This window comes from Strongylocentrotus purpuratus, unplaced genomic scaffold, assembly GCF_000002235.5.
Source record: "Strongylocentrotus purpuratus isolate Spur 01 unplaced genomic scaffold, Spur_5.0 spur5_scaffold_6, whole genome shotgun sequence".
Taxonomy (NCBI): Eukaryota; Metazoa; Echinodermata; class Echinoidea; order Camarodonta; family Strongylocentrotidae; genus Strongylocentrotus; species Strongylocentrotus purpuratus.
This window is the reverse complement of record NW_022145612.1, coordinates 19,574,278-19,590,285: the sequence shown is the minus strand read 5'-3', so window position 1 is coordinate 19,590,285 and position 16,008 is coordinate 19,574,278. Positions and strand designations below refer to the sequence as shown.

At 36.3% G+C, this 16,008-nt stretch overlaps 2 protein-coding genes across 2 annotated transcripts in view; one reads left to right on the top strand and one right to left on the bottom strand.

Annotated features, from left to right (window-relative positions):
• LOC100893535 (WD repeat, SAM and U-box domain-containing protein 1) overlaps positions 1–4,864 on the bottom strand; it is a 22,627-nt gene extending 17,763 nt beyond the window's left edge. The window contains exon 1 of the mRNA XM_031000120.1: positions 4,822–4,864. The gene's annotated coding sequence lies outside the window, so the exon portion shown is untranslated. The remainder of the gene's footprint in view (positions 1–4,821) is intronic.
• Positions 4,020–16,007, top strand: LOC752904 (tetratricopeptide repeat protein 23). The gene is made up of 13 exons (XM_031000118.1): positions 4,020–4,091; positions 5,916–6,109; positions 6,722–6,920; positions 7,634–7,757; positions 8,587–8,743; positions 9,305–9,433; positions 9,936–10,062; positions 10,837–10,919; positions 11,434–11,519; positions 12,317–12,444; positions 13,158–13,307; positions 13,746–13,828; positions 14,251–16,007. The coding sequence occupies exons 2-13, from the start codon at positions 5,943–5,945 to the stop codon at positions 14,372–14,374; spliced, it is 1,557 nt and encodes a 518-aa protein (XP_030855978.1). The 5' UTR covers positions 4,020–4,091; positions 5,916–5,942; the 3' UTR covers positions 14,375–16,007.
• Position 16,008: the final 1 nt, after the last annotated feature.

Sequence of the window (16,008 nt, the reverse complement as noted above, 5' to 3'; positions counted from 1 at the left end):
ATTTCTTGTAGATGTTTTTACAAACAGAGAGAAACTTTTCACCTTTCCATTCAATACATTGCATCAACGGTGTCACGCATGACCGATTTCAATGTTGTAGTTTGCACTTGTCAATGCATGATCTGGACTACTACAACAAAAACTCACAAAAATGAAATACGTACCTGCCATCTTTAATAACAATGAATTTGGGGTAAGCATATATTGATACAAGAAAGGTATCAATGGGAGATGAGAAGTCTCTCTTTTCTTTTATTCGCATGTTTCATTAAAACTATTGAAGCAGGAAGCTGTGACAACTGCCTGGTTAAAGAAAAATAACCTTGCCCGGGATATTAATCTCATGTATTTGGAGTACCATTATATTTTGATACACACCAAGGGCAGATCTATAGGGAGGGGGGGGGGGGGGTTTCGGCGTTTTAACCCCCCCCCCCCCTTGGGCGGCCAAATGAAAAAAAGAAGAAAATTAAAACGGTAAAACGGCGCGATTTTTGGATTTTTTTTTTGGTCACCCCCCCCCCCCTTGGCAAAAAGCTAGATCCGCCCCTGCACACTGTATATGATCCAGCTCCATTCCAACTCCCTGATATATCCTTCTATAATCTACTCTGTATAAGACAGATGGCGTACCAGTAGTGGAGTAGTCACTGAATTGACACAGGTTTCATAGGGGCGGCACTGGACATATTTAATGGATGAAACGGTAAGAGAACAAGGCGATCGATAGAGTGAGAGGGTGCACATGGGGTGTTGTATTACCTTCTTAATTTCGGCTTGCCTTTTCCCCTTCGTTTTTTTTTTCTCATTCTCTTTGTCTCCATATTTTTCTCATAACCCAAGCCTTCTTTCCCAGCTTCTCACCCGAAAGCCCCCGTCGCCCAAAACAATATATCATTTTAGAACTGCTCCCGAATCGGAAAGATGCATCCTATAAAATAAAATAAAATATATACATTAAATACAATATTAAAGCAAACATCTGTTGCATGATCTTGCATGATCTTAATGATTTTGAATTGTTGATACAGTATTTGGCTAAAAACGAAAACACGTATAAATGCTTTTTTTAAAAGGAAAACATATATTTCTCCCTGAGTCCGTTTGCGTGTCGATTATACACCCAGTTGTATGACATTTTACGTGATTTCATGATATTAAATCGTAAGATAAACGAGAAGAAAATATATTATTAAAGAGGGAAGGAAAAAAAATGTTTCGCCCAACCCCAGGCGTACACCTCAATCACAAATATCAAATACACTTCCGCATGAGTTCACAACATTTAATTAAAAAATAAGCAAGAGGGAAAAAAACGTTTTACCCAATCCTTGACCCCCAATCACATTAATGAAATATAACAAATCATTTAAACATCTGTTGTATTTGCAAATTCACATGATTGACACAAACACACACAAAAACCCATCTCAGTTCTTTGCTCCCGAAAGGCTTTAAATTTACCAGTTCTCTTCATCCTCGTCATAACCCAAGCAGAAGAACGATCGGAGGACATCATGGTTTCGACTTAGCAGCAGCGGTTCTGATGGCATTCTCCTGTGGAGACGATGCCTGCCAGTGTGATTGCCCGACGTATTGGACTCAGTTCGAGTCAAACTGTTAAAGATATGGCTGGAATTTAAAATGGAATTAAAATAGTTTCATGTTATGCTTTATTTTTGTTTCAAACGGTGCCTCGATGTCAATGGAGGGTGAGATAGGCGTACGATCACATTTTTCTTGCCCGAATATCAATATTTTAGATCTCAAGATTGGTTTGCTCACAAAAGATATGATAATTTCATTTGATAACGTTAGTCTTCGTTATGTCATAGATAGTGGATACAAATCCGTAATCTGGCACCTAGCTTCTCGGATATGAGGCGACAGTTGCCAAAATGTTCTTTTTCAAAATCTCAACAAAAAAAAAAAAAAAAAGGGGGGGGGGGGGGGTCTTCAGCCCCCTCCAACGTATGTCTATGTAGACCAATCATTGCTATGTGTAATCTGAAGTTTTGTTCTTTCCAACATATGCTGCCCCTAGTCGGGAAGCAAGCAAGCCCCCTCGTTTCAATTTCTAGAACAATAATGTTCAGATCATTTTACTTTGCCTAAGTATTCTTCAAAGTCTAATATCGTTTCAACAGACATTTAATTACAAAGGCAAATAAATAAGGGGAGCTATTCCATTAAACGGACAGTGGTTTATGTTTTTAGTTGTTTCGCCAATATTTGAAAGGATGTGATGAAGATAGGTAAGTTAAACGAATTTTCGTTTGCAATTTAACTCTCGTTAAATCAATATGTTCAGTGGTTTGAACTTGTTTAGGAGATTGTATCAAAAGTAAGTATAAAAGGCAGGAGAGCTTATCATGGTTAAAGGGATAGTTGAGTTCTGTTGCAGAGGGCGCTACACAAAATAATTTTTTGTGAGATAATGAAAAACTGAATGTCAAATAAAAACATAATATTTAAATGACAAAATCATCTTTGTTTGATCAAAATCGGTTCAGAGACGGCTGAAATATAACGATTTCTAATACTTGTTTTGAAAAATATTTTGAAAAATTTGAAAAAACCGTTGAAAAAAACGAAATAACGCCTTTTACGTCGTATTTCAGCCAGTGCCGATGTTGGCTTTTTTGTTTGCATTTTCGTGGTGCTTATATTACCCACAATTAGCCGGCTCATGTATTGTTATTTTTAATTAAATAATTAATTAACGGTCACCATGTTTTTTTTAAAGTGGAGCTGAATTGGTATGATCGTATTGGCTAAATTTCACACATTTTAGGGTCTAAAATTACCTTCATAGCAATTTTAGGTTCTAAAAGGGCACTATAAATGTAATAAATAGGAATAAGATCAATAACCATGCACTTTGAAGGCATTTGTGGTCCGAAAACAGAACTCAACTATCCCTTTAAGTAGTTAATTCACATAACTTTCAGGCTAATGGTTCATGATTCGAATTCCTTCCAGGCAGTGCACTAATGCCGTCTGGCAAGACACGATAAATTAATCACTCTGCACCCGTGTGTTATTGGGTTTTTATTTAATAAGGCCGCGATATTGAAAGACGAATAAGAATTTTGTTCAAATCTCGGTTCCTTTTATACCTTGCCGATGACACCACTGTCCGAGACACTCAATTTGCCATATCTGAACAATTTTGAAAAAAAGGTCAGACAAAAAAATTCCGTAAAAATAACAATAACAAAAAAGCAATACAAATGAATAAATAAATAGTAAATGATGATGATTGATTATGATGATGATGATAATCATAATAATAATAACAATATTAACAAAACAAACAAGTGAGAACAATAAACATATTCGTAGAGGAGTTTTTTGGGTGGCATATTTCTGCAAATTAATCTCTAAATTGATGAAAGGCAAAGCGTATAGACAACAAATTCCATTCTTATCATCAGGGAAAAGGGGCGAACATTCAACCCGGCCCTCTTATGCAAAAATAGATCTTGGAAACAAAAAAAGGTCAATTTGTGATGGGCCAGCGGGATTCCCGCGGAAAAATAAAACTGTCGCCATTCCATCATCTCTCGTAAAATCTATATACCCTTTCTTTACAACTTATCTTTTGTATTTTCTCACGTGATTTCGTTTATGCTGATTAAATACCGAAGCTTCTAGACCCTATCCGGACTCAATGTTTTTTCTTTCAAATGTTAAATGATAATGGAATTTTCACAAGTAATCTTTTCTATGAATATGAATTAAAGAAAAATTGTATATATCATTTTCAACAATTTTTTTTATTTTTCGATTTTTTTAATTTTTTTAATTTAAGACTGTATATAAATCCTTCATGTGATAGAAATCGTGTATTACAACACAATTCTTGTTAAACATTTTCATGAATTTAGTTCATGAAAACGATTCATTTTGAACATTTTGTGATTTCTTTTAATACTACCAAACGAAATAAATTGTATAGGTCTACCATTTTTTTTTTCGTTTAAAAAATAATTTGCTTTTCTATTGGAGGTTTCGACGACACCCCAAAGACCAATGGAATTTGGTGGATTCTTGTTTCAAAGAGCGAGCTCAAGGCGTTTCGTTGCTAGGTAAATAAATGGCCATTGAGAATCTTGAAATGTATTGAAGTCTAGCAATGAATATCTTGTGCAATCAATTTAACCGTTTCCAGCTAAGATTTTTACATTTATTGTAGTTTTAAGTCATAATTTGGAAGGAGATCTGGTCTCAGTAAGCCTCGGATTTAGTATTGTCCCATGTGTACCTGTGTGCGTAGTGTTTCCATTTGAAGGTTCTGTCCGACTGATATGGCGGTGGGTGTATCACTATCAGGACAATTACCCCCTCCCCCCCCCCCCCACCACAAAGGACAACCAAGGACAATAACCACACTCCCCCATTTTTGTTTACCCCCCTGTTTGTTGAAGGGAAAGTGTATCCTAAATAAAATAAAATTAAAAAGAGTTGGTTTTATAAAAGTTAAAAGTTAAAAATAAAACCAGAGTTTTTTTCCGGGGTAATTGTCCTGGAGGGGGGGGGGGGGGGGGCTGGTGATTGTTCAATTGGTAATTCTCAAGGGTGGGGGAGGGTAATTGTTCTCTGGGGGTAATTTTAGGGGATGATTGTCTTGCGTGGGGGGGGGGGGGTGGTAATTTTCCTGGGGGTAATTGTCCTAGAAGCGGCGATGGGCACTGCACTCCTACTAGGGTGTCTGAACGATTTTTCAATTTTCAATTTGGGATCGTTTTTCACCATTTTTGTTTGATAATTGAATAAAAAATGTTATCAGAATAATACATTTCAAATTTCAAGTCTCACCGATGTTTCTATCAAAAGTTACAGCCCCTCCAACACGCTGGTATATTCATATCATTTTGGTCAAAATCGACGATAAAGACGTCCACGCAGAGTGATGTTGTTTTGCTAAATTTAGCCAAACAGCTGTATCGCGCGATATGCAAGCGTATGCATATCGTACGCATGCTGCTAAGCCAATCCGCGACTTGCAGCTTGAGCTACGCTGTCTCCGCGACATGTGCGATTGACTAGTATGGTTGGCGTTCGTCGCACAATAAACCCGGAAGTGAATGCACGTTATAGTCAATGGCGTGTCTCCGCGATATTGCCATTGACTATAACGTGTATTTACTTCCGGGTTTATCGAGGGAATTGCCAACCATAATTTCAGTCACTATAATGTGTAATTGAATTTGGGGTTTCGTTCGTGCGCGGAGATGTTACGCGATGTAACCATGGTTTGGACTGAGCGGAGCGCACGCCTCCTAATTAGCTGATCCACCAAATAGCGAGAAGGGTATTTTTAAACTGTTATCAGTTGTGATCCCTGGGGGCTAGCGAAAATATAATCACATAGAATTGTTCCTTAGGACTGGGACTACTTATCGATCGGGGCGTCATATCTCAAAAGTGACAAACCTCAGAGTTAGCCAGGACACAATGTTTAAATTGCTGTTTTGACCAAGATATTTTTAGAATTTCGGGGGCTACGCCCCTTTGGAAATATTGGAATTCACCTGCTCTTTCATATGACACCTCATTCATTGATTATCACCTTCAGGATCACAACTGATAAAGGTTTGAATCTCGATTTGAAGAAAAAAAAATTGACTTTTTTTGCATGGTCGCGCAATGCACGTAGGCTGCATAGGGATGCGTGTAATCTCTATGGGAAGAATTTTAGCACACAACATCGGGTGCGCGATCAGACACCCTACTCCTACTACAAACGTTTTCGCACACATCCTGCACATGTCTACAAAACAATCTGGAGAAAAATAAAAACAATTTATACTGGTAATTAATTCAAGTGATTTACCACCAGAAATCTTTCCAATAAATTATTGCTGGGCATAAAGGCACAATTAACTTTTCTTTTACTTTTCATTTATTAGGATACCTTGGAAAATCTGAGTGACAACATGAGTTCAGATGATTCTTTTTTCTCTGATGGAAAGCGATCTGATCAAAGTTCTTTGTCGGACCATGAAGATAAACCAGATATTGGAGGTTTAGGGCTGAAGATTGTGGATATACCAACAGGCAGCCAAGCCTCTAGGAGTAGGAGATCACACCGTAGTTCCTCAGGGTAAGCTTTCATTTCAGAGGCCTTCAACTATTAACAACCTACAATCTAGTCCATGTTTCAAAAGTAGTGCAAATCCGGCTTGCAGTTGATGTTTCTAAATTGCTGCACAGATTTAATAAGATTTCATGAGATTCACTGTGTATTCTGTTATTTTCAGTTTTTGTTTTAAATGTGCAGCACGGTTCCAGATTCCATGGGTAGCTGGAGATCTTAGATGATATCAAATACTTTTCCCTGTTTCTGGTGATACTTATAGAGTAATGAGTAAGATTTGGGTCAATTAAATAATAATTTTTAAAAACATTTTGTAGTGATGTTAGATTGGTTTAGGACGTTAAACTAAAACTTGGTAATGTTGAAAAAACAGTTAATAGGCACCTTGTTTCTTTTAAATTTGTTATGATATTTGTTTAAAGTTGAATCTTGCATGTGTGATCAGGTATGTCTATGATTTAAATAAAAAATGATTAAGGTTCTCATAAGTGATCATAGGTCAGAGGTTAATGTTTTCAAGAAAGAGGCACATTGATTCATTTTCAAATAAACATTTACTCTTGGAGTAGTCTTACATTGTCTTTCTATTGTTTTAACCATTTCTTACTGAAATTCCAGATCAGAGCAAGATTATTCCGATGATGGCACACAGCTATCAACACAACGCACCAGGGAGACGCCTTCGCCGAGAAGGAGAAGAAGAAAGAAACGTACCGTTGTAACGCTCAAAGATGGTTCCGTTCTCGATCTCACACCTCCTGAAGAGTTGCTACCCGAGTGTGAACGCAAGGCACGTTACTATACCAGCAAGAAAGAGGTAAGAATGGGGTACAGTCCTCAGAGGCTTTTGCCTGATTTCAGGCCCTGACAACTTCCCATTTCAGGCTTTATATTGTACAGCACATACATTCACTGTCAGACACTATTGAGTGACTGACTGGCTTTTTTTCTTCTTTGGTAATAACATACATGAAAATAGTTGTAAAGGGTACATGAGCATTTGTCTACATCAATAACCCACTTCTTGTGATGGCCAAGATTAAACTGATTGAATCTTTGCACAGCATAATACGTATGACCATTCGGTACAATTGTCTGGAAATCAAGACTATTACTTTTGGGCTCTATAGCCCTAAAGTCGATTTGACAACTAATAGTCATTATTTTCCCACTTGAAGACATTTTCAAGCCCCACCTTTTTTAGGGAAGTTCTAAATAAGTATTATCTTTCAAATGCAGTTGGAATTTAACTTTTTCATTTTTGGGCCTGCAAATGGGACATAGTACCTTTAATGTGTTCTGGCTTCTTTTCAGGCCCAGTGAGTAATAATAACAATAATAATAATAAAAACGTTACTTATAAAGCGCTTACCACCGAAGTCTCTAAGCGCTATACACATAAAATAGACTGATATACAATTACATCTTATACAAAACTAAAAATGCAAATAAACATACAAATTACAATACATATGGAATTCATGTTTTATTATTCATGTTATTGTTCTCTTTTGGCCTCTTGTAAACCAGACTGACAAAGCAATCAAGGAGTGGTCTCGATACATAGCCCTTTGTCGACTGGTACATGGGTTGGAACATTGGAAGCTTGCTGAGGGATATGTGTTCCTGGCTCATGCCTATCTCATGCTCAGAGGTTAGTATTAATTCCATCAAGTACTTTGTTCATGCAACCCTATGGGAAGAGGCCGACTGGTTAGAAAGGTCTTGGAAGTTGTTACTAGGAGATTTAAGGTTAAAAGTAAAGTCTGTATGCTAGTTTCCTTTTTCCTTTTGGACTAGGTTTAGACCATTGTGATCTGACAAATGCTATCTGGGCATTTGCTGTGGGCTACATTTTGTCGAAGATAAATACTATTATAGGGTAGGGTAATGGTTTGGATTTTACTTTATGTTAAGTTTAGGTTTAAGGTTGGGTATTGTGTTAATCAAGGGTTGGAAGTGAGGAATTTTGTGAGTCTTAAAAATTTAATCTGAATGCATGTGTCATAGAACCAAAGCCACAGTACCCTGTGTTACTTTTCTGCAAGTATAGGCTTGCTTGTTTGGTTTGTTTGTACCTGCATCTACATTGCTACTCTCCACCCAGGTGTATTAATGGGTACCTGGTAGGATGCAAACGTCATTGCAGATGAGCATGTGTGTGCCTGTTAAATGGCATTGGTTGGAATGCACCCCTTTGGAGTGGGGGAGTGTGCCTTATTTATGTGGTATAGCAGTTTAATGCAATGACCAAAGTAACAATTACATGTAAAGTGCTACAAAATTTATTAAATGCTTTACAAATTTAATAGTTATTATTGCTATTGTTAAAAATCATCCCTAAAGCTAGCAAACTGGATTTTCATCTTATTCAGTATCACAAAAGCAGTTTCCATTTACAAGAAATATAACATAAGATTACTAATGTTCCTTCTATTGTTGTTTGTTTTATTTACGTGTTTTGCTTTGTTTTTTTCATTCAGGTTTACCCACACAAGCACAGGCCCATTCTGAGACTGCAAGGACCATCATGCTCAATGGACTTCATACCTCAGAGTCAGATGAATCTAAGAGCCAACTGATGGGAACACTGCTCCTCATGTACTATGTACTCGGAAGAGCCCTCACATTACTCAAGAAATATCCTTTACCAATCAAACAGTATTCCATCAAGAGTTTAGAGGAAGTTCTTTTAGTTTCTTTTTTGAGACGTAACTAATCATCTGCTGTAATGTGTTCTTAAATGGAAAGTTACTTTAATTATTATTATTATTGTGGTGGTGTCTGTAAAGAGCAAATTACTGATAACTGAATGGGGATAGGAAGAAAGTATACCAGTCTATTTTTGTCTGCTTAGAAGGAGGAAATGAAAGAAGGGTGAGAAAGCTTATCAAAGATTAATTGGGAAAGTATCCTTTTTTATCAAAAACCTCTATGCAATGATTCAGAAACGATAATTTTCATGTGATTGATGTTTGTATTTTCTGTGTGACCTTTTTTATACTAAAAGGAATTACAGACCTTGATACTGATCCCAGGAGCATTCCTGTAAGATGACATAAGAAGAATATTAGTACACATCCACCGTTGAGAGCCAGAAGGTCATTATCTTGGAGTTAAATGTAATTTTTTTTCACACCTTTCTAGCTTTCAGTAGACAAAGTGTAAAATATTTTAGATTTTCTTTAACTAGATCTTTACGTATCAGGAGGCTGAGCAGAATCTGGTGAAAGCGGAGAGGGTTTCTCAAGAACTTTCAAAGCTGTCAGGAGAAAGGGAATCATCAAGAAGAGTGCAGCTGGACATTGACATTGCAATCGCTCTAGCCAAGTAAGTCATCACAATATATTCAGCATATGGTGAAAAGGACAAGAGCAAGAATGTGGCAATTACTGCTTGTAATTGTCAAAATGTATGGACATTGATGAAAATAAAATGATATACCACTTCTTTTTCATTTCACATCAAAACAGGAAGATTTCTTGTTTGTCTAAAGTGTTGCCATTATTTTACAGCAAGTGATGTTCTTGTAAAGTTGTTAAACCACAAATATTTTTATTTTTTTTTACATTATTTGTAAAGTCATGATCATGTGTACAAAGAAATCATATTCTTTCTTTCATTCTTACCTGAATCATTATAACTATATACAATTCATAGAAAAATTTGCCATTTGAACTTAAGAAAGGGTGTTTTGTGTTGCGATAATGTTCTTCCAATTCGTGTGTTTTCTGAATCAGTTATAATATATTCCCTCTCCTTGTCTTCACAGAATTATACTGCTTACTGATGTCATTCACGCCATCAATCCCTTATTTTTTCCTCTTTGCAGGTTGTATGCCAAACAACAGAAGCATGCTCTAGGGTCTGGGTTCTATGAGAAAGCAATCCAACTCACAGAGGAAGAGTATGGCAATGACAGTCCAGACCTGATACCCATCTATCAAGACTTGGGAAGAATATCCTTTAGAATGCTCTTTACCTACTTTCATGGTTCTTACAATGAAAGTATATCTCTCTTATATCAAACACCCCTAGTGCTAATAACCAGGCCTGATAATTACCCAATTTGAATCGGTTTTCCGATTAAAAAAAATAAATCCTGATTTGTTCCTGATTTTTTTTTCTTCTCCCCCCCCCCCCCCCCCCCCCCGATTTTATCCCAATTTTCCAGATTCTTCCCCTTATTTTCTCTATTCTTCCCTATTTTCTCTAATTTTTTTACTCAAAAAGGGGGAATGTTGTTCGATGCCATTTTTTCCCTGCAAATTCTCTTCTTTTTTTTTTTTTACTCAAGGGGGGCATGGTAGAGGGGAAGAAAAAAACTTATTTTTTGATAGTGCTCACTATCATCCCTGAATAACAACCACATGAGATTTCAGGAAAAGAAATAACCAAGGGTAAATTCCTGTGACAAGGTACTCAACAAGGGTAGTTAATATGTTGATGCATGGTCCTCTGAAACCATCCTCCTTGGAAGGCAATGCCATGTTTGCCTTCATTTAAACCAAGGGTATTCAATTCCTGCCGAAAAATGGCTAAATCTTGAACTCATTGAAATTCTAAAATAGAAAAATCAATTTATTTAAGCATTTGACTTTTACTGTTGCTAGTATAATTAATTGTCAATGTTCTTAATTTTCATTGATAACCATTGTTCACCAAGCAATATTGCCAAAGTATTTGACACAGCCCACTATTTAGAAGAATGATTCCTTGACTCTGGAGATCACTTAGAACAAAGCAAGAAGGAACATGCCAACCAAGACAAGGCAACAGAGCATTTTTTGCAGGCACATTCCATTGCTGTGGCAAGGTATGTTCACTTGATTATCCTCTCTCATTTAAAAGTGATTTAATTTTAACATTAATATTAATAATAATAATAATAATAGTGAACATTTATAATGCGCCATGTCTGTCAATAATGACACTCCTGGCACAGTTGTGTGAAAATTGTATAATTATAATTGTGGGCATACGACCATCAAGTGATTCAAGAAAGAAAGTAAAATACACATAAGTTAAAGTTTAACTGAATTATGTAATGGTCTTGAGATTTTTTACCAAAGCAACCTAATTTCCAGTATGAAGGAATTTGTTCTCAGAATGCTTATAATTTACAACATTCTAAGACATGCTCAGACATGATTACGTTTCTACACAGTTACACATTCATTTTCTCTCTGAAATAAAAGAATGATTTAACATATTTAGAACCAAAAGAAAGAGATAAAGGTTTGTATGTGAGCGTTGTCTGAAGAATCATGTTCTGTCAAGATTGATGCAATACTGACTTTGTATTACATGCTTGTCTATCTGTCATACAGGTATAGCGGACAGAGTGAGGAGGTAGCTGAGACAGCTCACGCCCTGGCCCTGGCTTATTCAGAATCAGCCACTGCAGAAGCAGAAAGTAAAAAGCTTTCATATCTAAATTGATAGATTTATCTATTTAAAAAATAATGATGCAATAGATGGCGTTTACCAGAGAAAAGTACATTGGATTCCTCAATGAATAAAGGAGACGAATGAGTGAATAATCAATAAATAGACAAGTGTACAGTTATGAGGTCTATACCATATCATTGGCTGTCAATCAGAAGTCACGTTGAGCCATCACCCCAAGGTACAGAACCGCAGGTGACAAAAGATATCTTTTTCTTATCAATACAGAAGGATCTGCCAAAGTCTACTTTAGGGAATTTTTAATGAAGCAAATGCATTCATGGTCATACAAAAAAAGCAATGCCCTAAAATACACCCTGGCCCATATTGTAAATTTATACCCACTGGAGTTAGACAGAGAAAGTTGGACCAAGGTTTAAAATTTCTCTTTGTTCATCATAACTGAATCCCGGTGTTGGGTTTAGATTAATTAAGTAGAATATTTGGCTGGTGTGTTTATACAAAGTATAGAGGAGGCGCGATGGCTCAGTGGTAGAGCAGTGGTCTCGTATCCGGGAGGTCCCAGTTACGAAAAAAAGCCAATGCGATCATGCATTTTGGTATTAAAGGCATTAATCCACATTACCAAGTCCCTCGGAGAGGGTTTAATGCAGTCGGTCCCCTGGTTGCTTACTTACAAGCATATACATGCTTTCTTAGCAGTCGGTAAAACAATCATTATCATTATCAAACATATCAAAATAATTAAACACCACCTTTCCAGTCTGTGACATTACTTGTATTTTATCTCATTCATTCATGTAGCTGCTGCTGAGCAATACCTGAATGAGAGTCTAGGGATTAGACAGGTCCTATTTGGTCCTCATCATGCTAAGACAATATCTACTCAGGATGACTTATGCAGGCTTCTCATACGCACAGACAGGACGGATGTATGTGTTTTATAATGATATTTCTCTGAATTTCTTCTTACTTTTCTTTCCTTTAGTACTTAGTTAGTAGAGGTGTCATAGTTGAGTGATTTAAACTCTTGACTGGAAATCCAAAGGTCATTTGCCATTCCATACCCAGGAGAGAAACGGGGACCTTGTAGGAAGACGAAAACCTTTTTTGATAGGAATTGCATTATGCCCTCACAGTGACCAAATGGTAGGAATACTCCCCAGGGAGTGGAAATGGTGCACTCTGTGCATGAATGAACAGGGTGATAATAAGAATATCTGTAAAGCACATTGAGACAGTATTCTGTATTAAGCGATATATAAATCCATATTTATTATTAGTTATATATTTTTTTGCATTGAAGTTTTGATCACAAGTGGCTATCTATCGTGTATCTAGTGTCAAGGCACTAATACCTCTGGCTAGACATTAATCTGTATTTGACACCCTTGATCTGGATGAAATAAGTTGGTAATGGTAACGGGTAGGCAAGAATTCGTAGAATCCTTGAGCACTCAATAATGGAAGCTTGACTACTGAAAGTCAGGATTTATTCAGTGAATTTTATCCGAGGAAGATAGTACACTTATTTTTTATACACACTGTATATATGTGTATGTGTGTGTACCGGTATATCTATTTGCTTTTGCTGATATGAGTGTCATCACTTTCCTTACAATCTCTGTTGTCTTCATTGGATTAGGAGGCAGTTTCTCTACTGCGGACCTTGATTACCTCGAAGAGCGCCACCTTTGGTGACCTGAGTGCAGAGGTCGGAGAAGCTTACAAGCTCTATGGATCGATACTCATGTCTCAGGGCCAACTCGAGAAGGCACTCAAATTCTTCAAGAAGGTGAGAATATGTTATCTTAATTTGATGATATTTAGAATCAAATTTGTATTCTGTTTTTACTTGTAGTTTTTTTTAAAGCTTAATCCCTCTCTTATTCATGACCATTGACGTGGGCTTATTGTGGCAATGAGTTTCAAAGGTCATATGATGATGTTAATGGACATATAGACCCCTCATGGTAGGTCAATGAAAGGAGAAATATTTTGTAATAAAGTTAATTTTACTTGAAATCATGAATGAGGAGAGGCAGGGGGAGAAGAAAAAAAATCCACTTCGAAATTGCAGTCATGTAAAAGGATAATGCAATAGTAGAAACACCATCTAACTAGTGTCAGATATACTTATTTACCGCTAAATTTGAAATACTTTTGTAGCTTTTGTTACAATTTTGATCATTTTAAAAATTAATATGAATGATGGATTCTTTGTTTCTTTCAGAGTTACAATATTGAGAGTACTGTCTATGGACCTGGTCATAAGAAGGCTAAAGCCACTCAACAGACTATTGATATGCTGCTACAGTAAGTGAATGATACCCTACTTCACATCCGTCTACCGGTACCTGTCTTTGAATTTCCCATTGGCTTCTTCAGCCCCTGCCCCCCCCCCTTAATATCTCTCTCTCTTTCTCATTCATGCACACAAACACGCATTTGTTTTTCTTTTTACATTTATCTTTTATCTCTGTGTAATATATCTTTGTATCCCAGTTTTCTTCTTTTTCTTTCTTCTGTTCCCTATGTCTATGCGCAGTCTCTATGTACAGGTTGACTTTACCTCAGTATCTGATAATCCATATCTGGAACAAGAATACCATTCTGAAGTTCATTACTTTTAAAATAATTCTTTCAAAAATTCAGCTTGGCATAGCTAAACCCAGACACAAGATCTATCCATGCTGGGTTCATTAACTTTCATTTTTGCATCGCTCTGATTTCCCTAGATCTCCAATGCTGGCTGCCAAAGAAGGCCAAACCAGGGCGGGGCAACTCAAGAGCCGACCAAGGTTTAATGCCACGGTGGGGAAAACTGCACCATCTGGTGGAATCAAGTCTGCATGGGACTGAGAGTGAGAGTGTTGATCTACCGGTTTAGAGCCCACCTCAGAGCTGCCAACCAGTACGATTTATTTGTATTTCGTACAATATTTGGAAATGAATATGACAATATTTAGAAGTAAATACAACATTTTTTTCATTAAAATACAACTTATGGGATTCAAGAATACAGTTTTTGAAATCCAGTGGTTGGCAGGTCTGCCTCCTGGAAGCCAGTAAATCATCATTTCTTCTCCTCAGTCCTGTTTCGACAATGGAAATTTGTGTTCAATAAGGACATTGGAACCACAGAATATCTTTGTTATATCAGGTATCTTGTTTTATCAAAGCTATTTATAATAAGTTCCCCCTGTTCATGAATTTGCAATTCAAAGTAGGCCTTATTCACAGTACCTTTTGCTGAAATGTTTTTTATTTTACCAATTGAATTAGATCACATAGGCTTGATTATTTTGTCACTGCCAAAACTTTCACTTCACAAGTTATCCTGTTTATAAAGCTAATAAACTCATAAGCAAAAATGATTAGTATCTTAAAGACATCTGTAGGTTACCAAGATGTTTATAATTGTATAAAAGTTATTAGAGAACTTTTCCCCAAAGTATACAGTTATACCAAAATCATGGTTTTGGGATCAGTTGATCCCTTCAGTGGGATATGGTACAGTAAGACAATAAAATAATCAGGGATATTAGAAGTAAATGTTTGTGTAATTACAAGGTATATACACCCACATGTATGATGTTCAAATAAGCAAGGTATTGTATCGAATTTAGGATTGTTCTTTGTTTTATTCTGTTTTATATTGCTTGATGTATTCATAGACATGTGCAATGTAGTAATTATTATGAAGTGCAACAACTTCATGAAGTTATTGTTGCTGATTTGTAGATGGGTGAGAACTTAAGTCTAACTTTGTTAAGTTTACCTTGTTACTGCCTTTCATATGCAGCATATGCAGTATGTATAATGTACTTTAAAGTGGGTTTGTCAATTTGTGTCAGTTGTAATGTACATTAAAGTGGGCATGTGAATTTGTCTCCGTTGTAAAAATAGAGAAAGAAGGTAGGATTAGGGTATGTTTGATTTGTATGCTTATATTTATGACAATTCTCTTGTATAAATTTCATCAAATATTTGTTTGTTTCCTTTGTGTAAACTGCCTGTTGTCATATTTGTAAGTGTGAAAGAAGAACATGAAATAATCTTGAACAACATTGGGAAGCTTATTGGAAGCAGTGTAAATCTTAAGAATGGACCTCAATATATATATATATATGTACACAAATGTTTTTCTTAATATTTAAAAAAAGAAAGAAGCTAATTGGCATTAGCTTCCTCTGGATATCATCTCCAATTAGAGTACTCTCAAAGTTCTCATTTGGAAAACTTACTATCATTCCAAAATGTATTTTGATTAAGCACCTTTTCCTAGCAGTCATGCTTGGGCGACTCTGAAATTGCTTGATGTTATGGGGACATGCTACAGAGTACTACACATCTTTGTTGATCCATGTTTGTATAAAATTTGTATATAAATGTATGACCATGACCATACCCTTTGTCTTTCATTTTCAGTAGAATCTTGTGCAACTCTTTCATGTGAACATGTTTTGTAGCAATAAAATTGTATGAATTCTAAT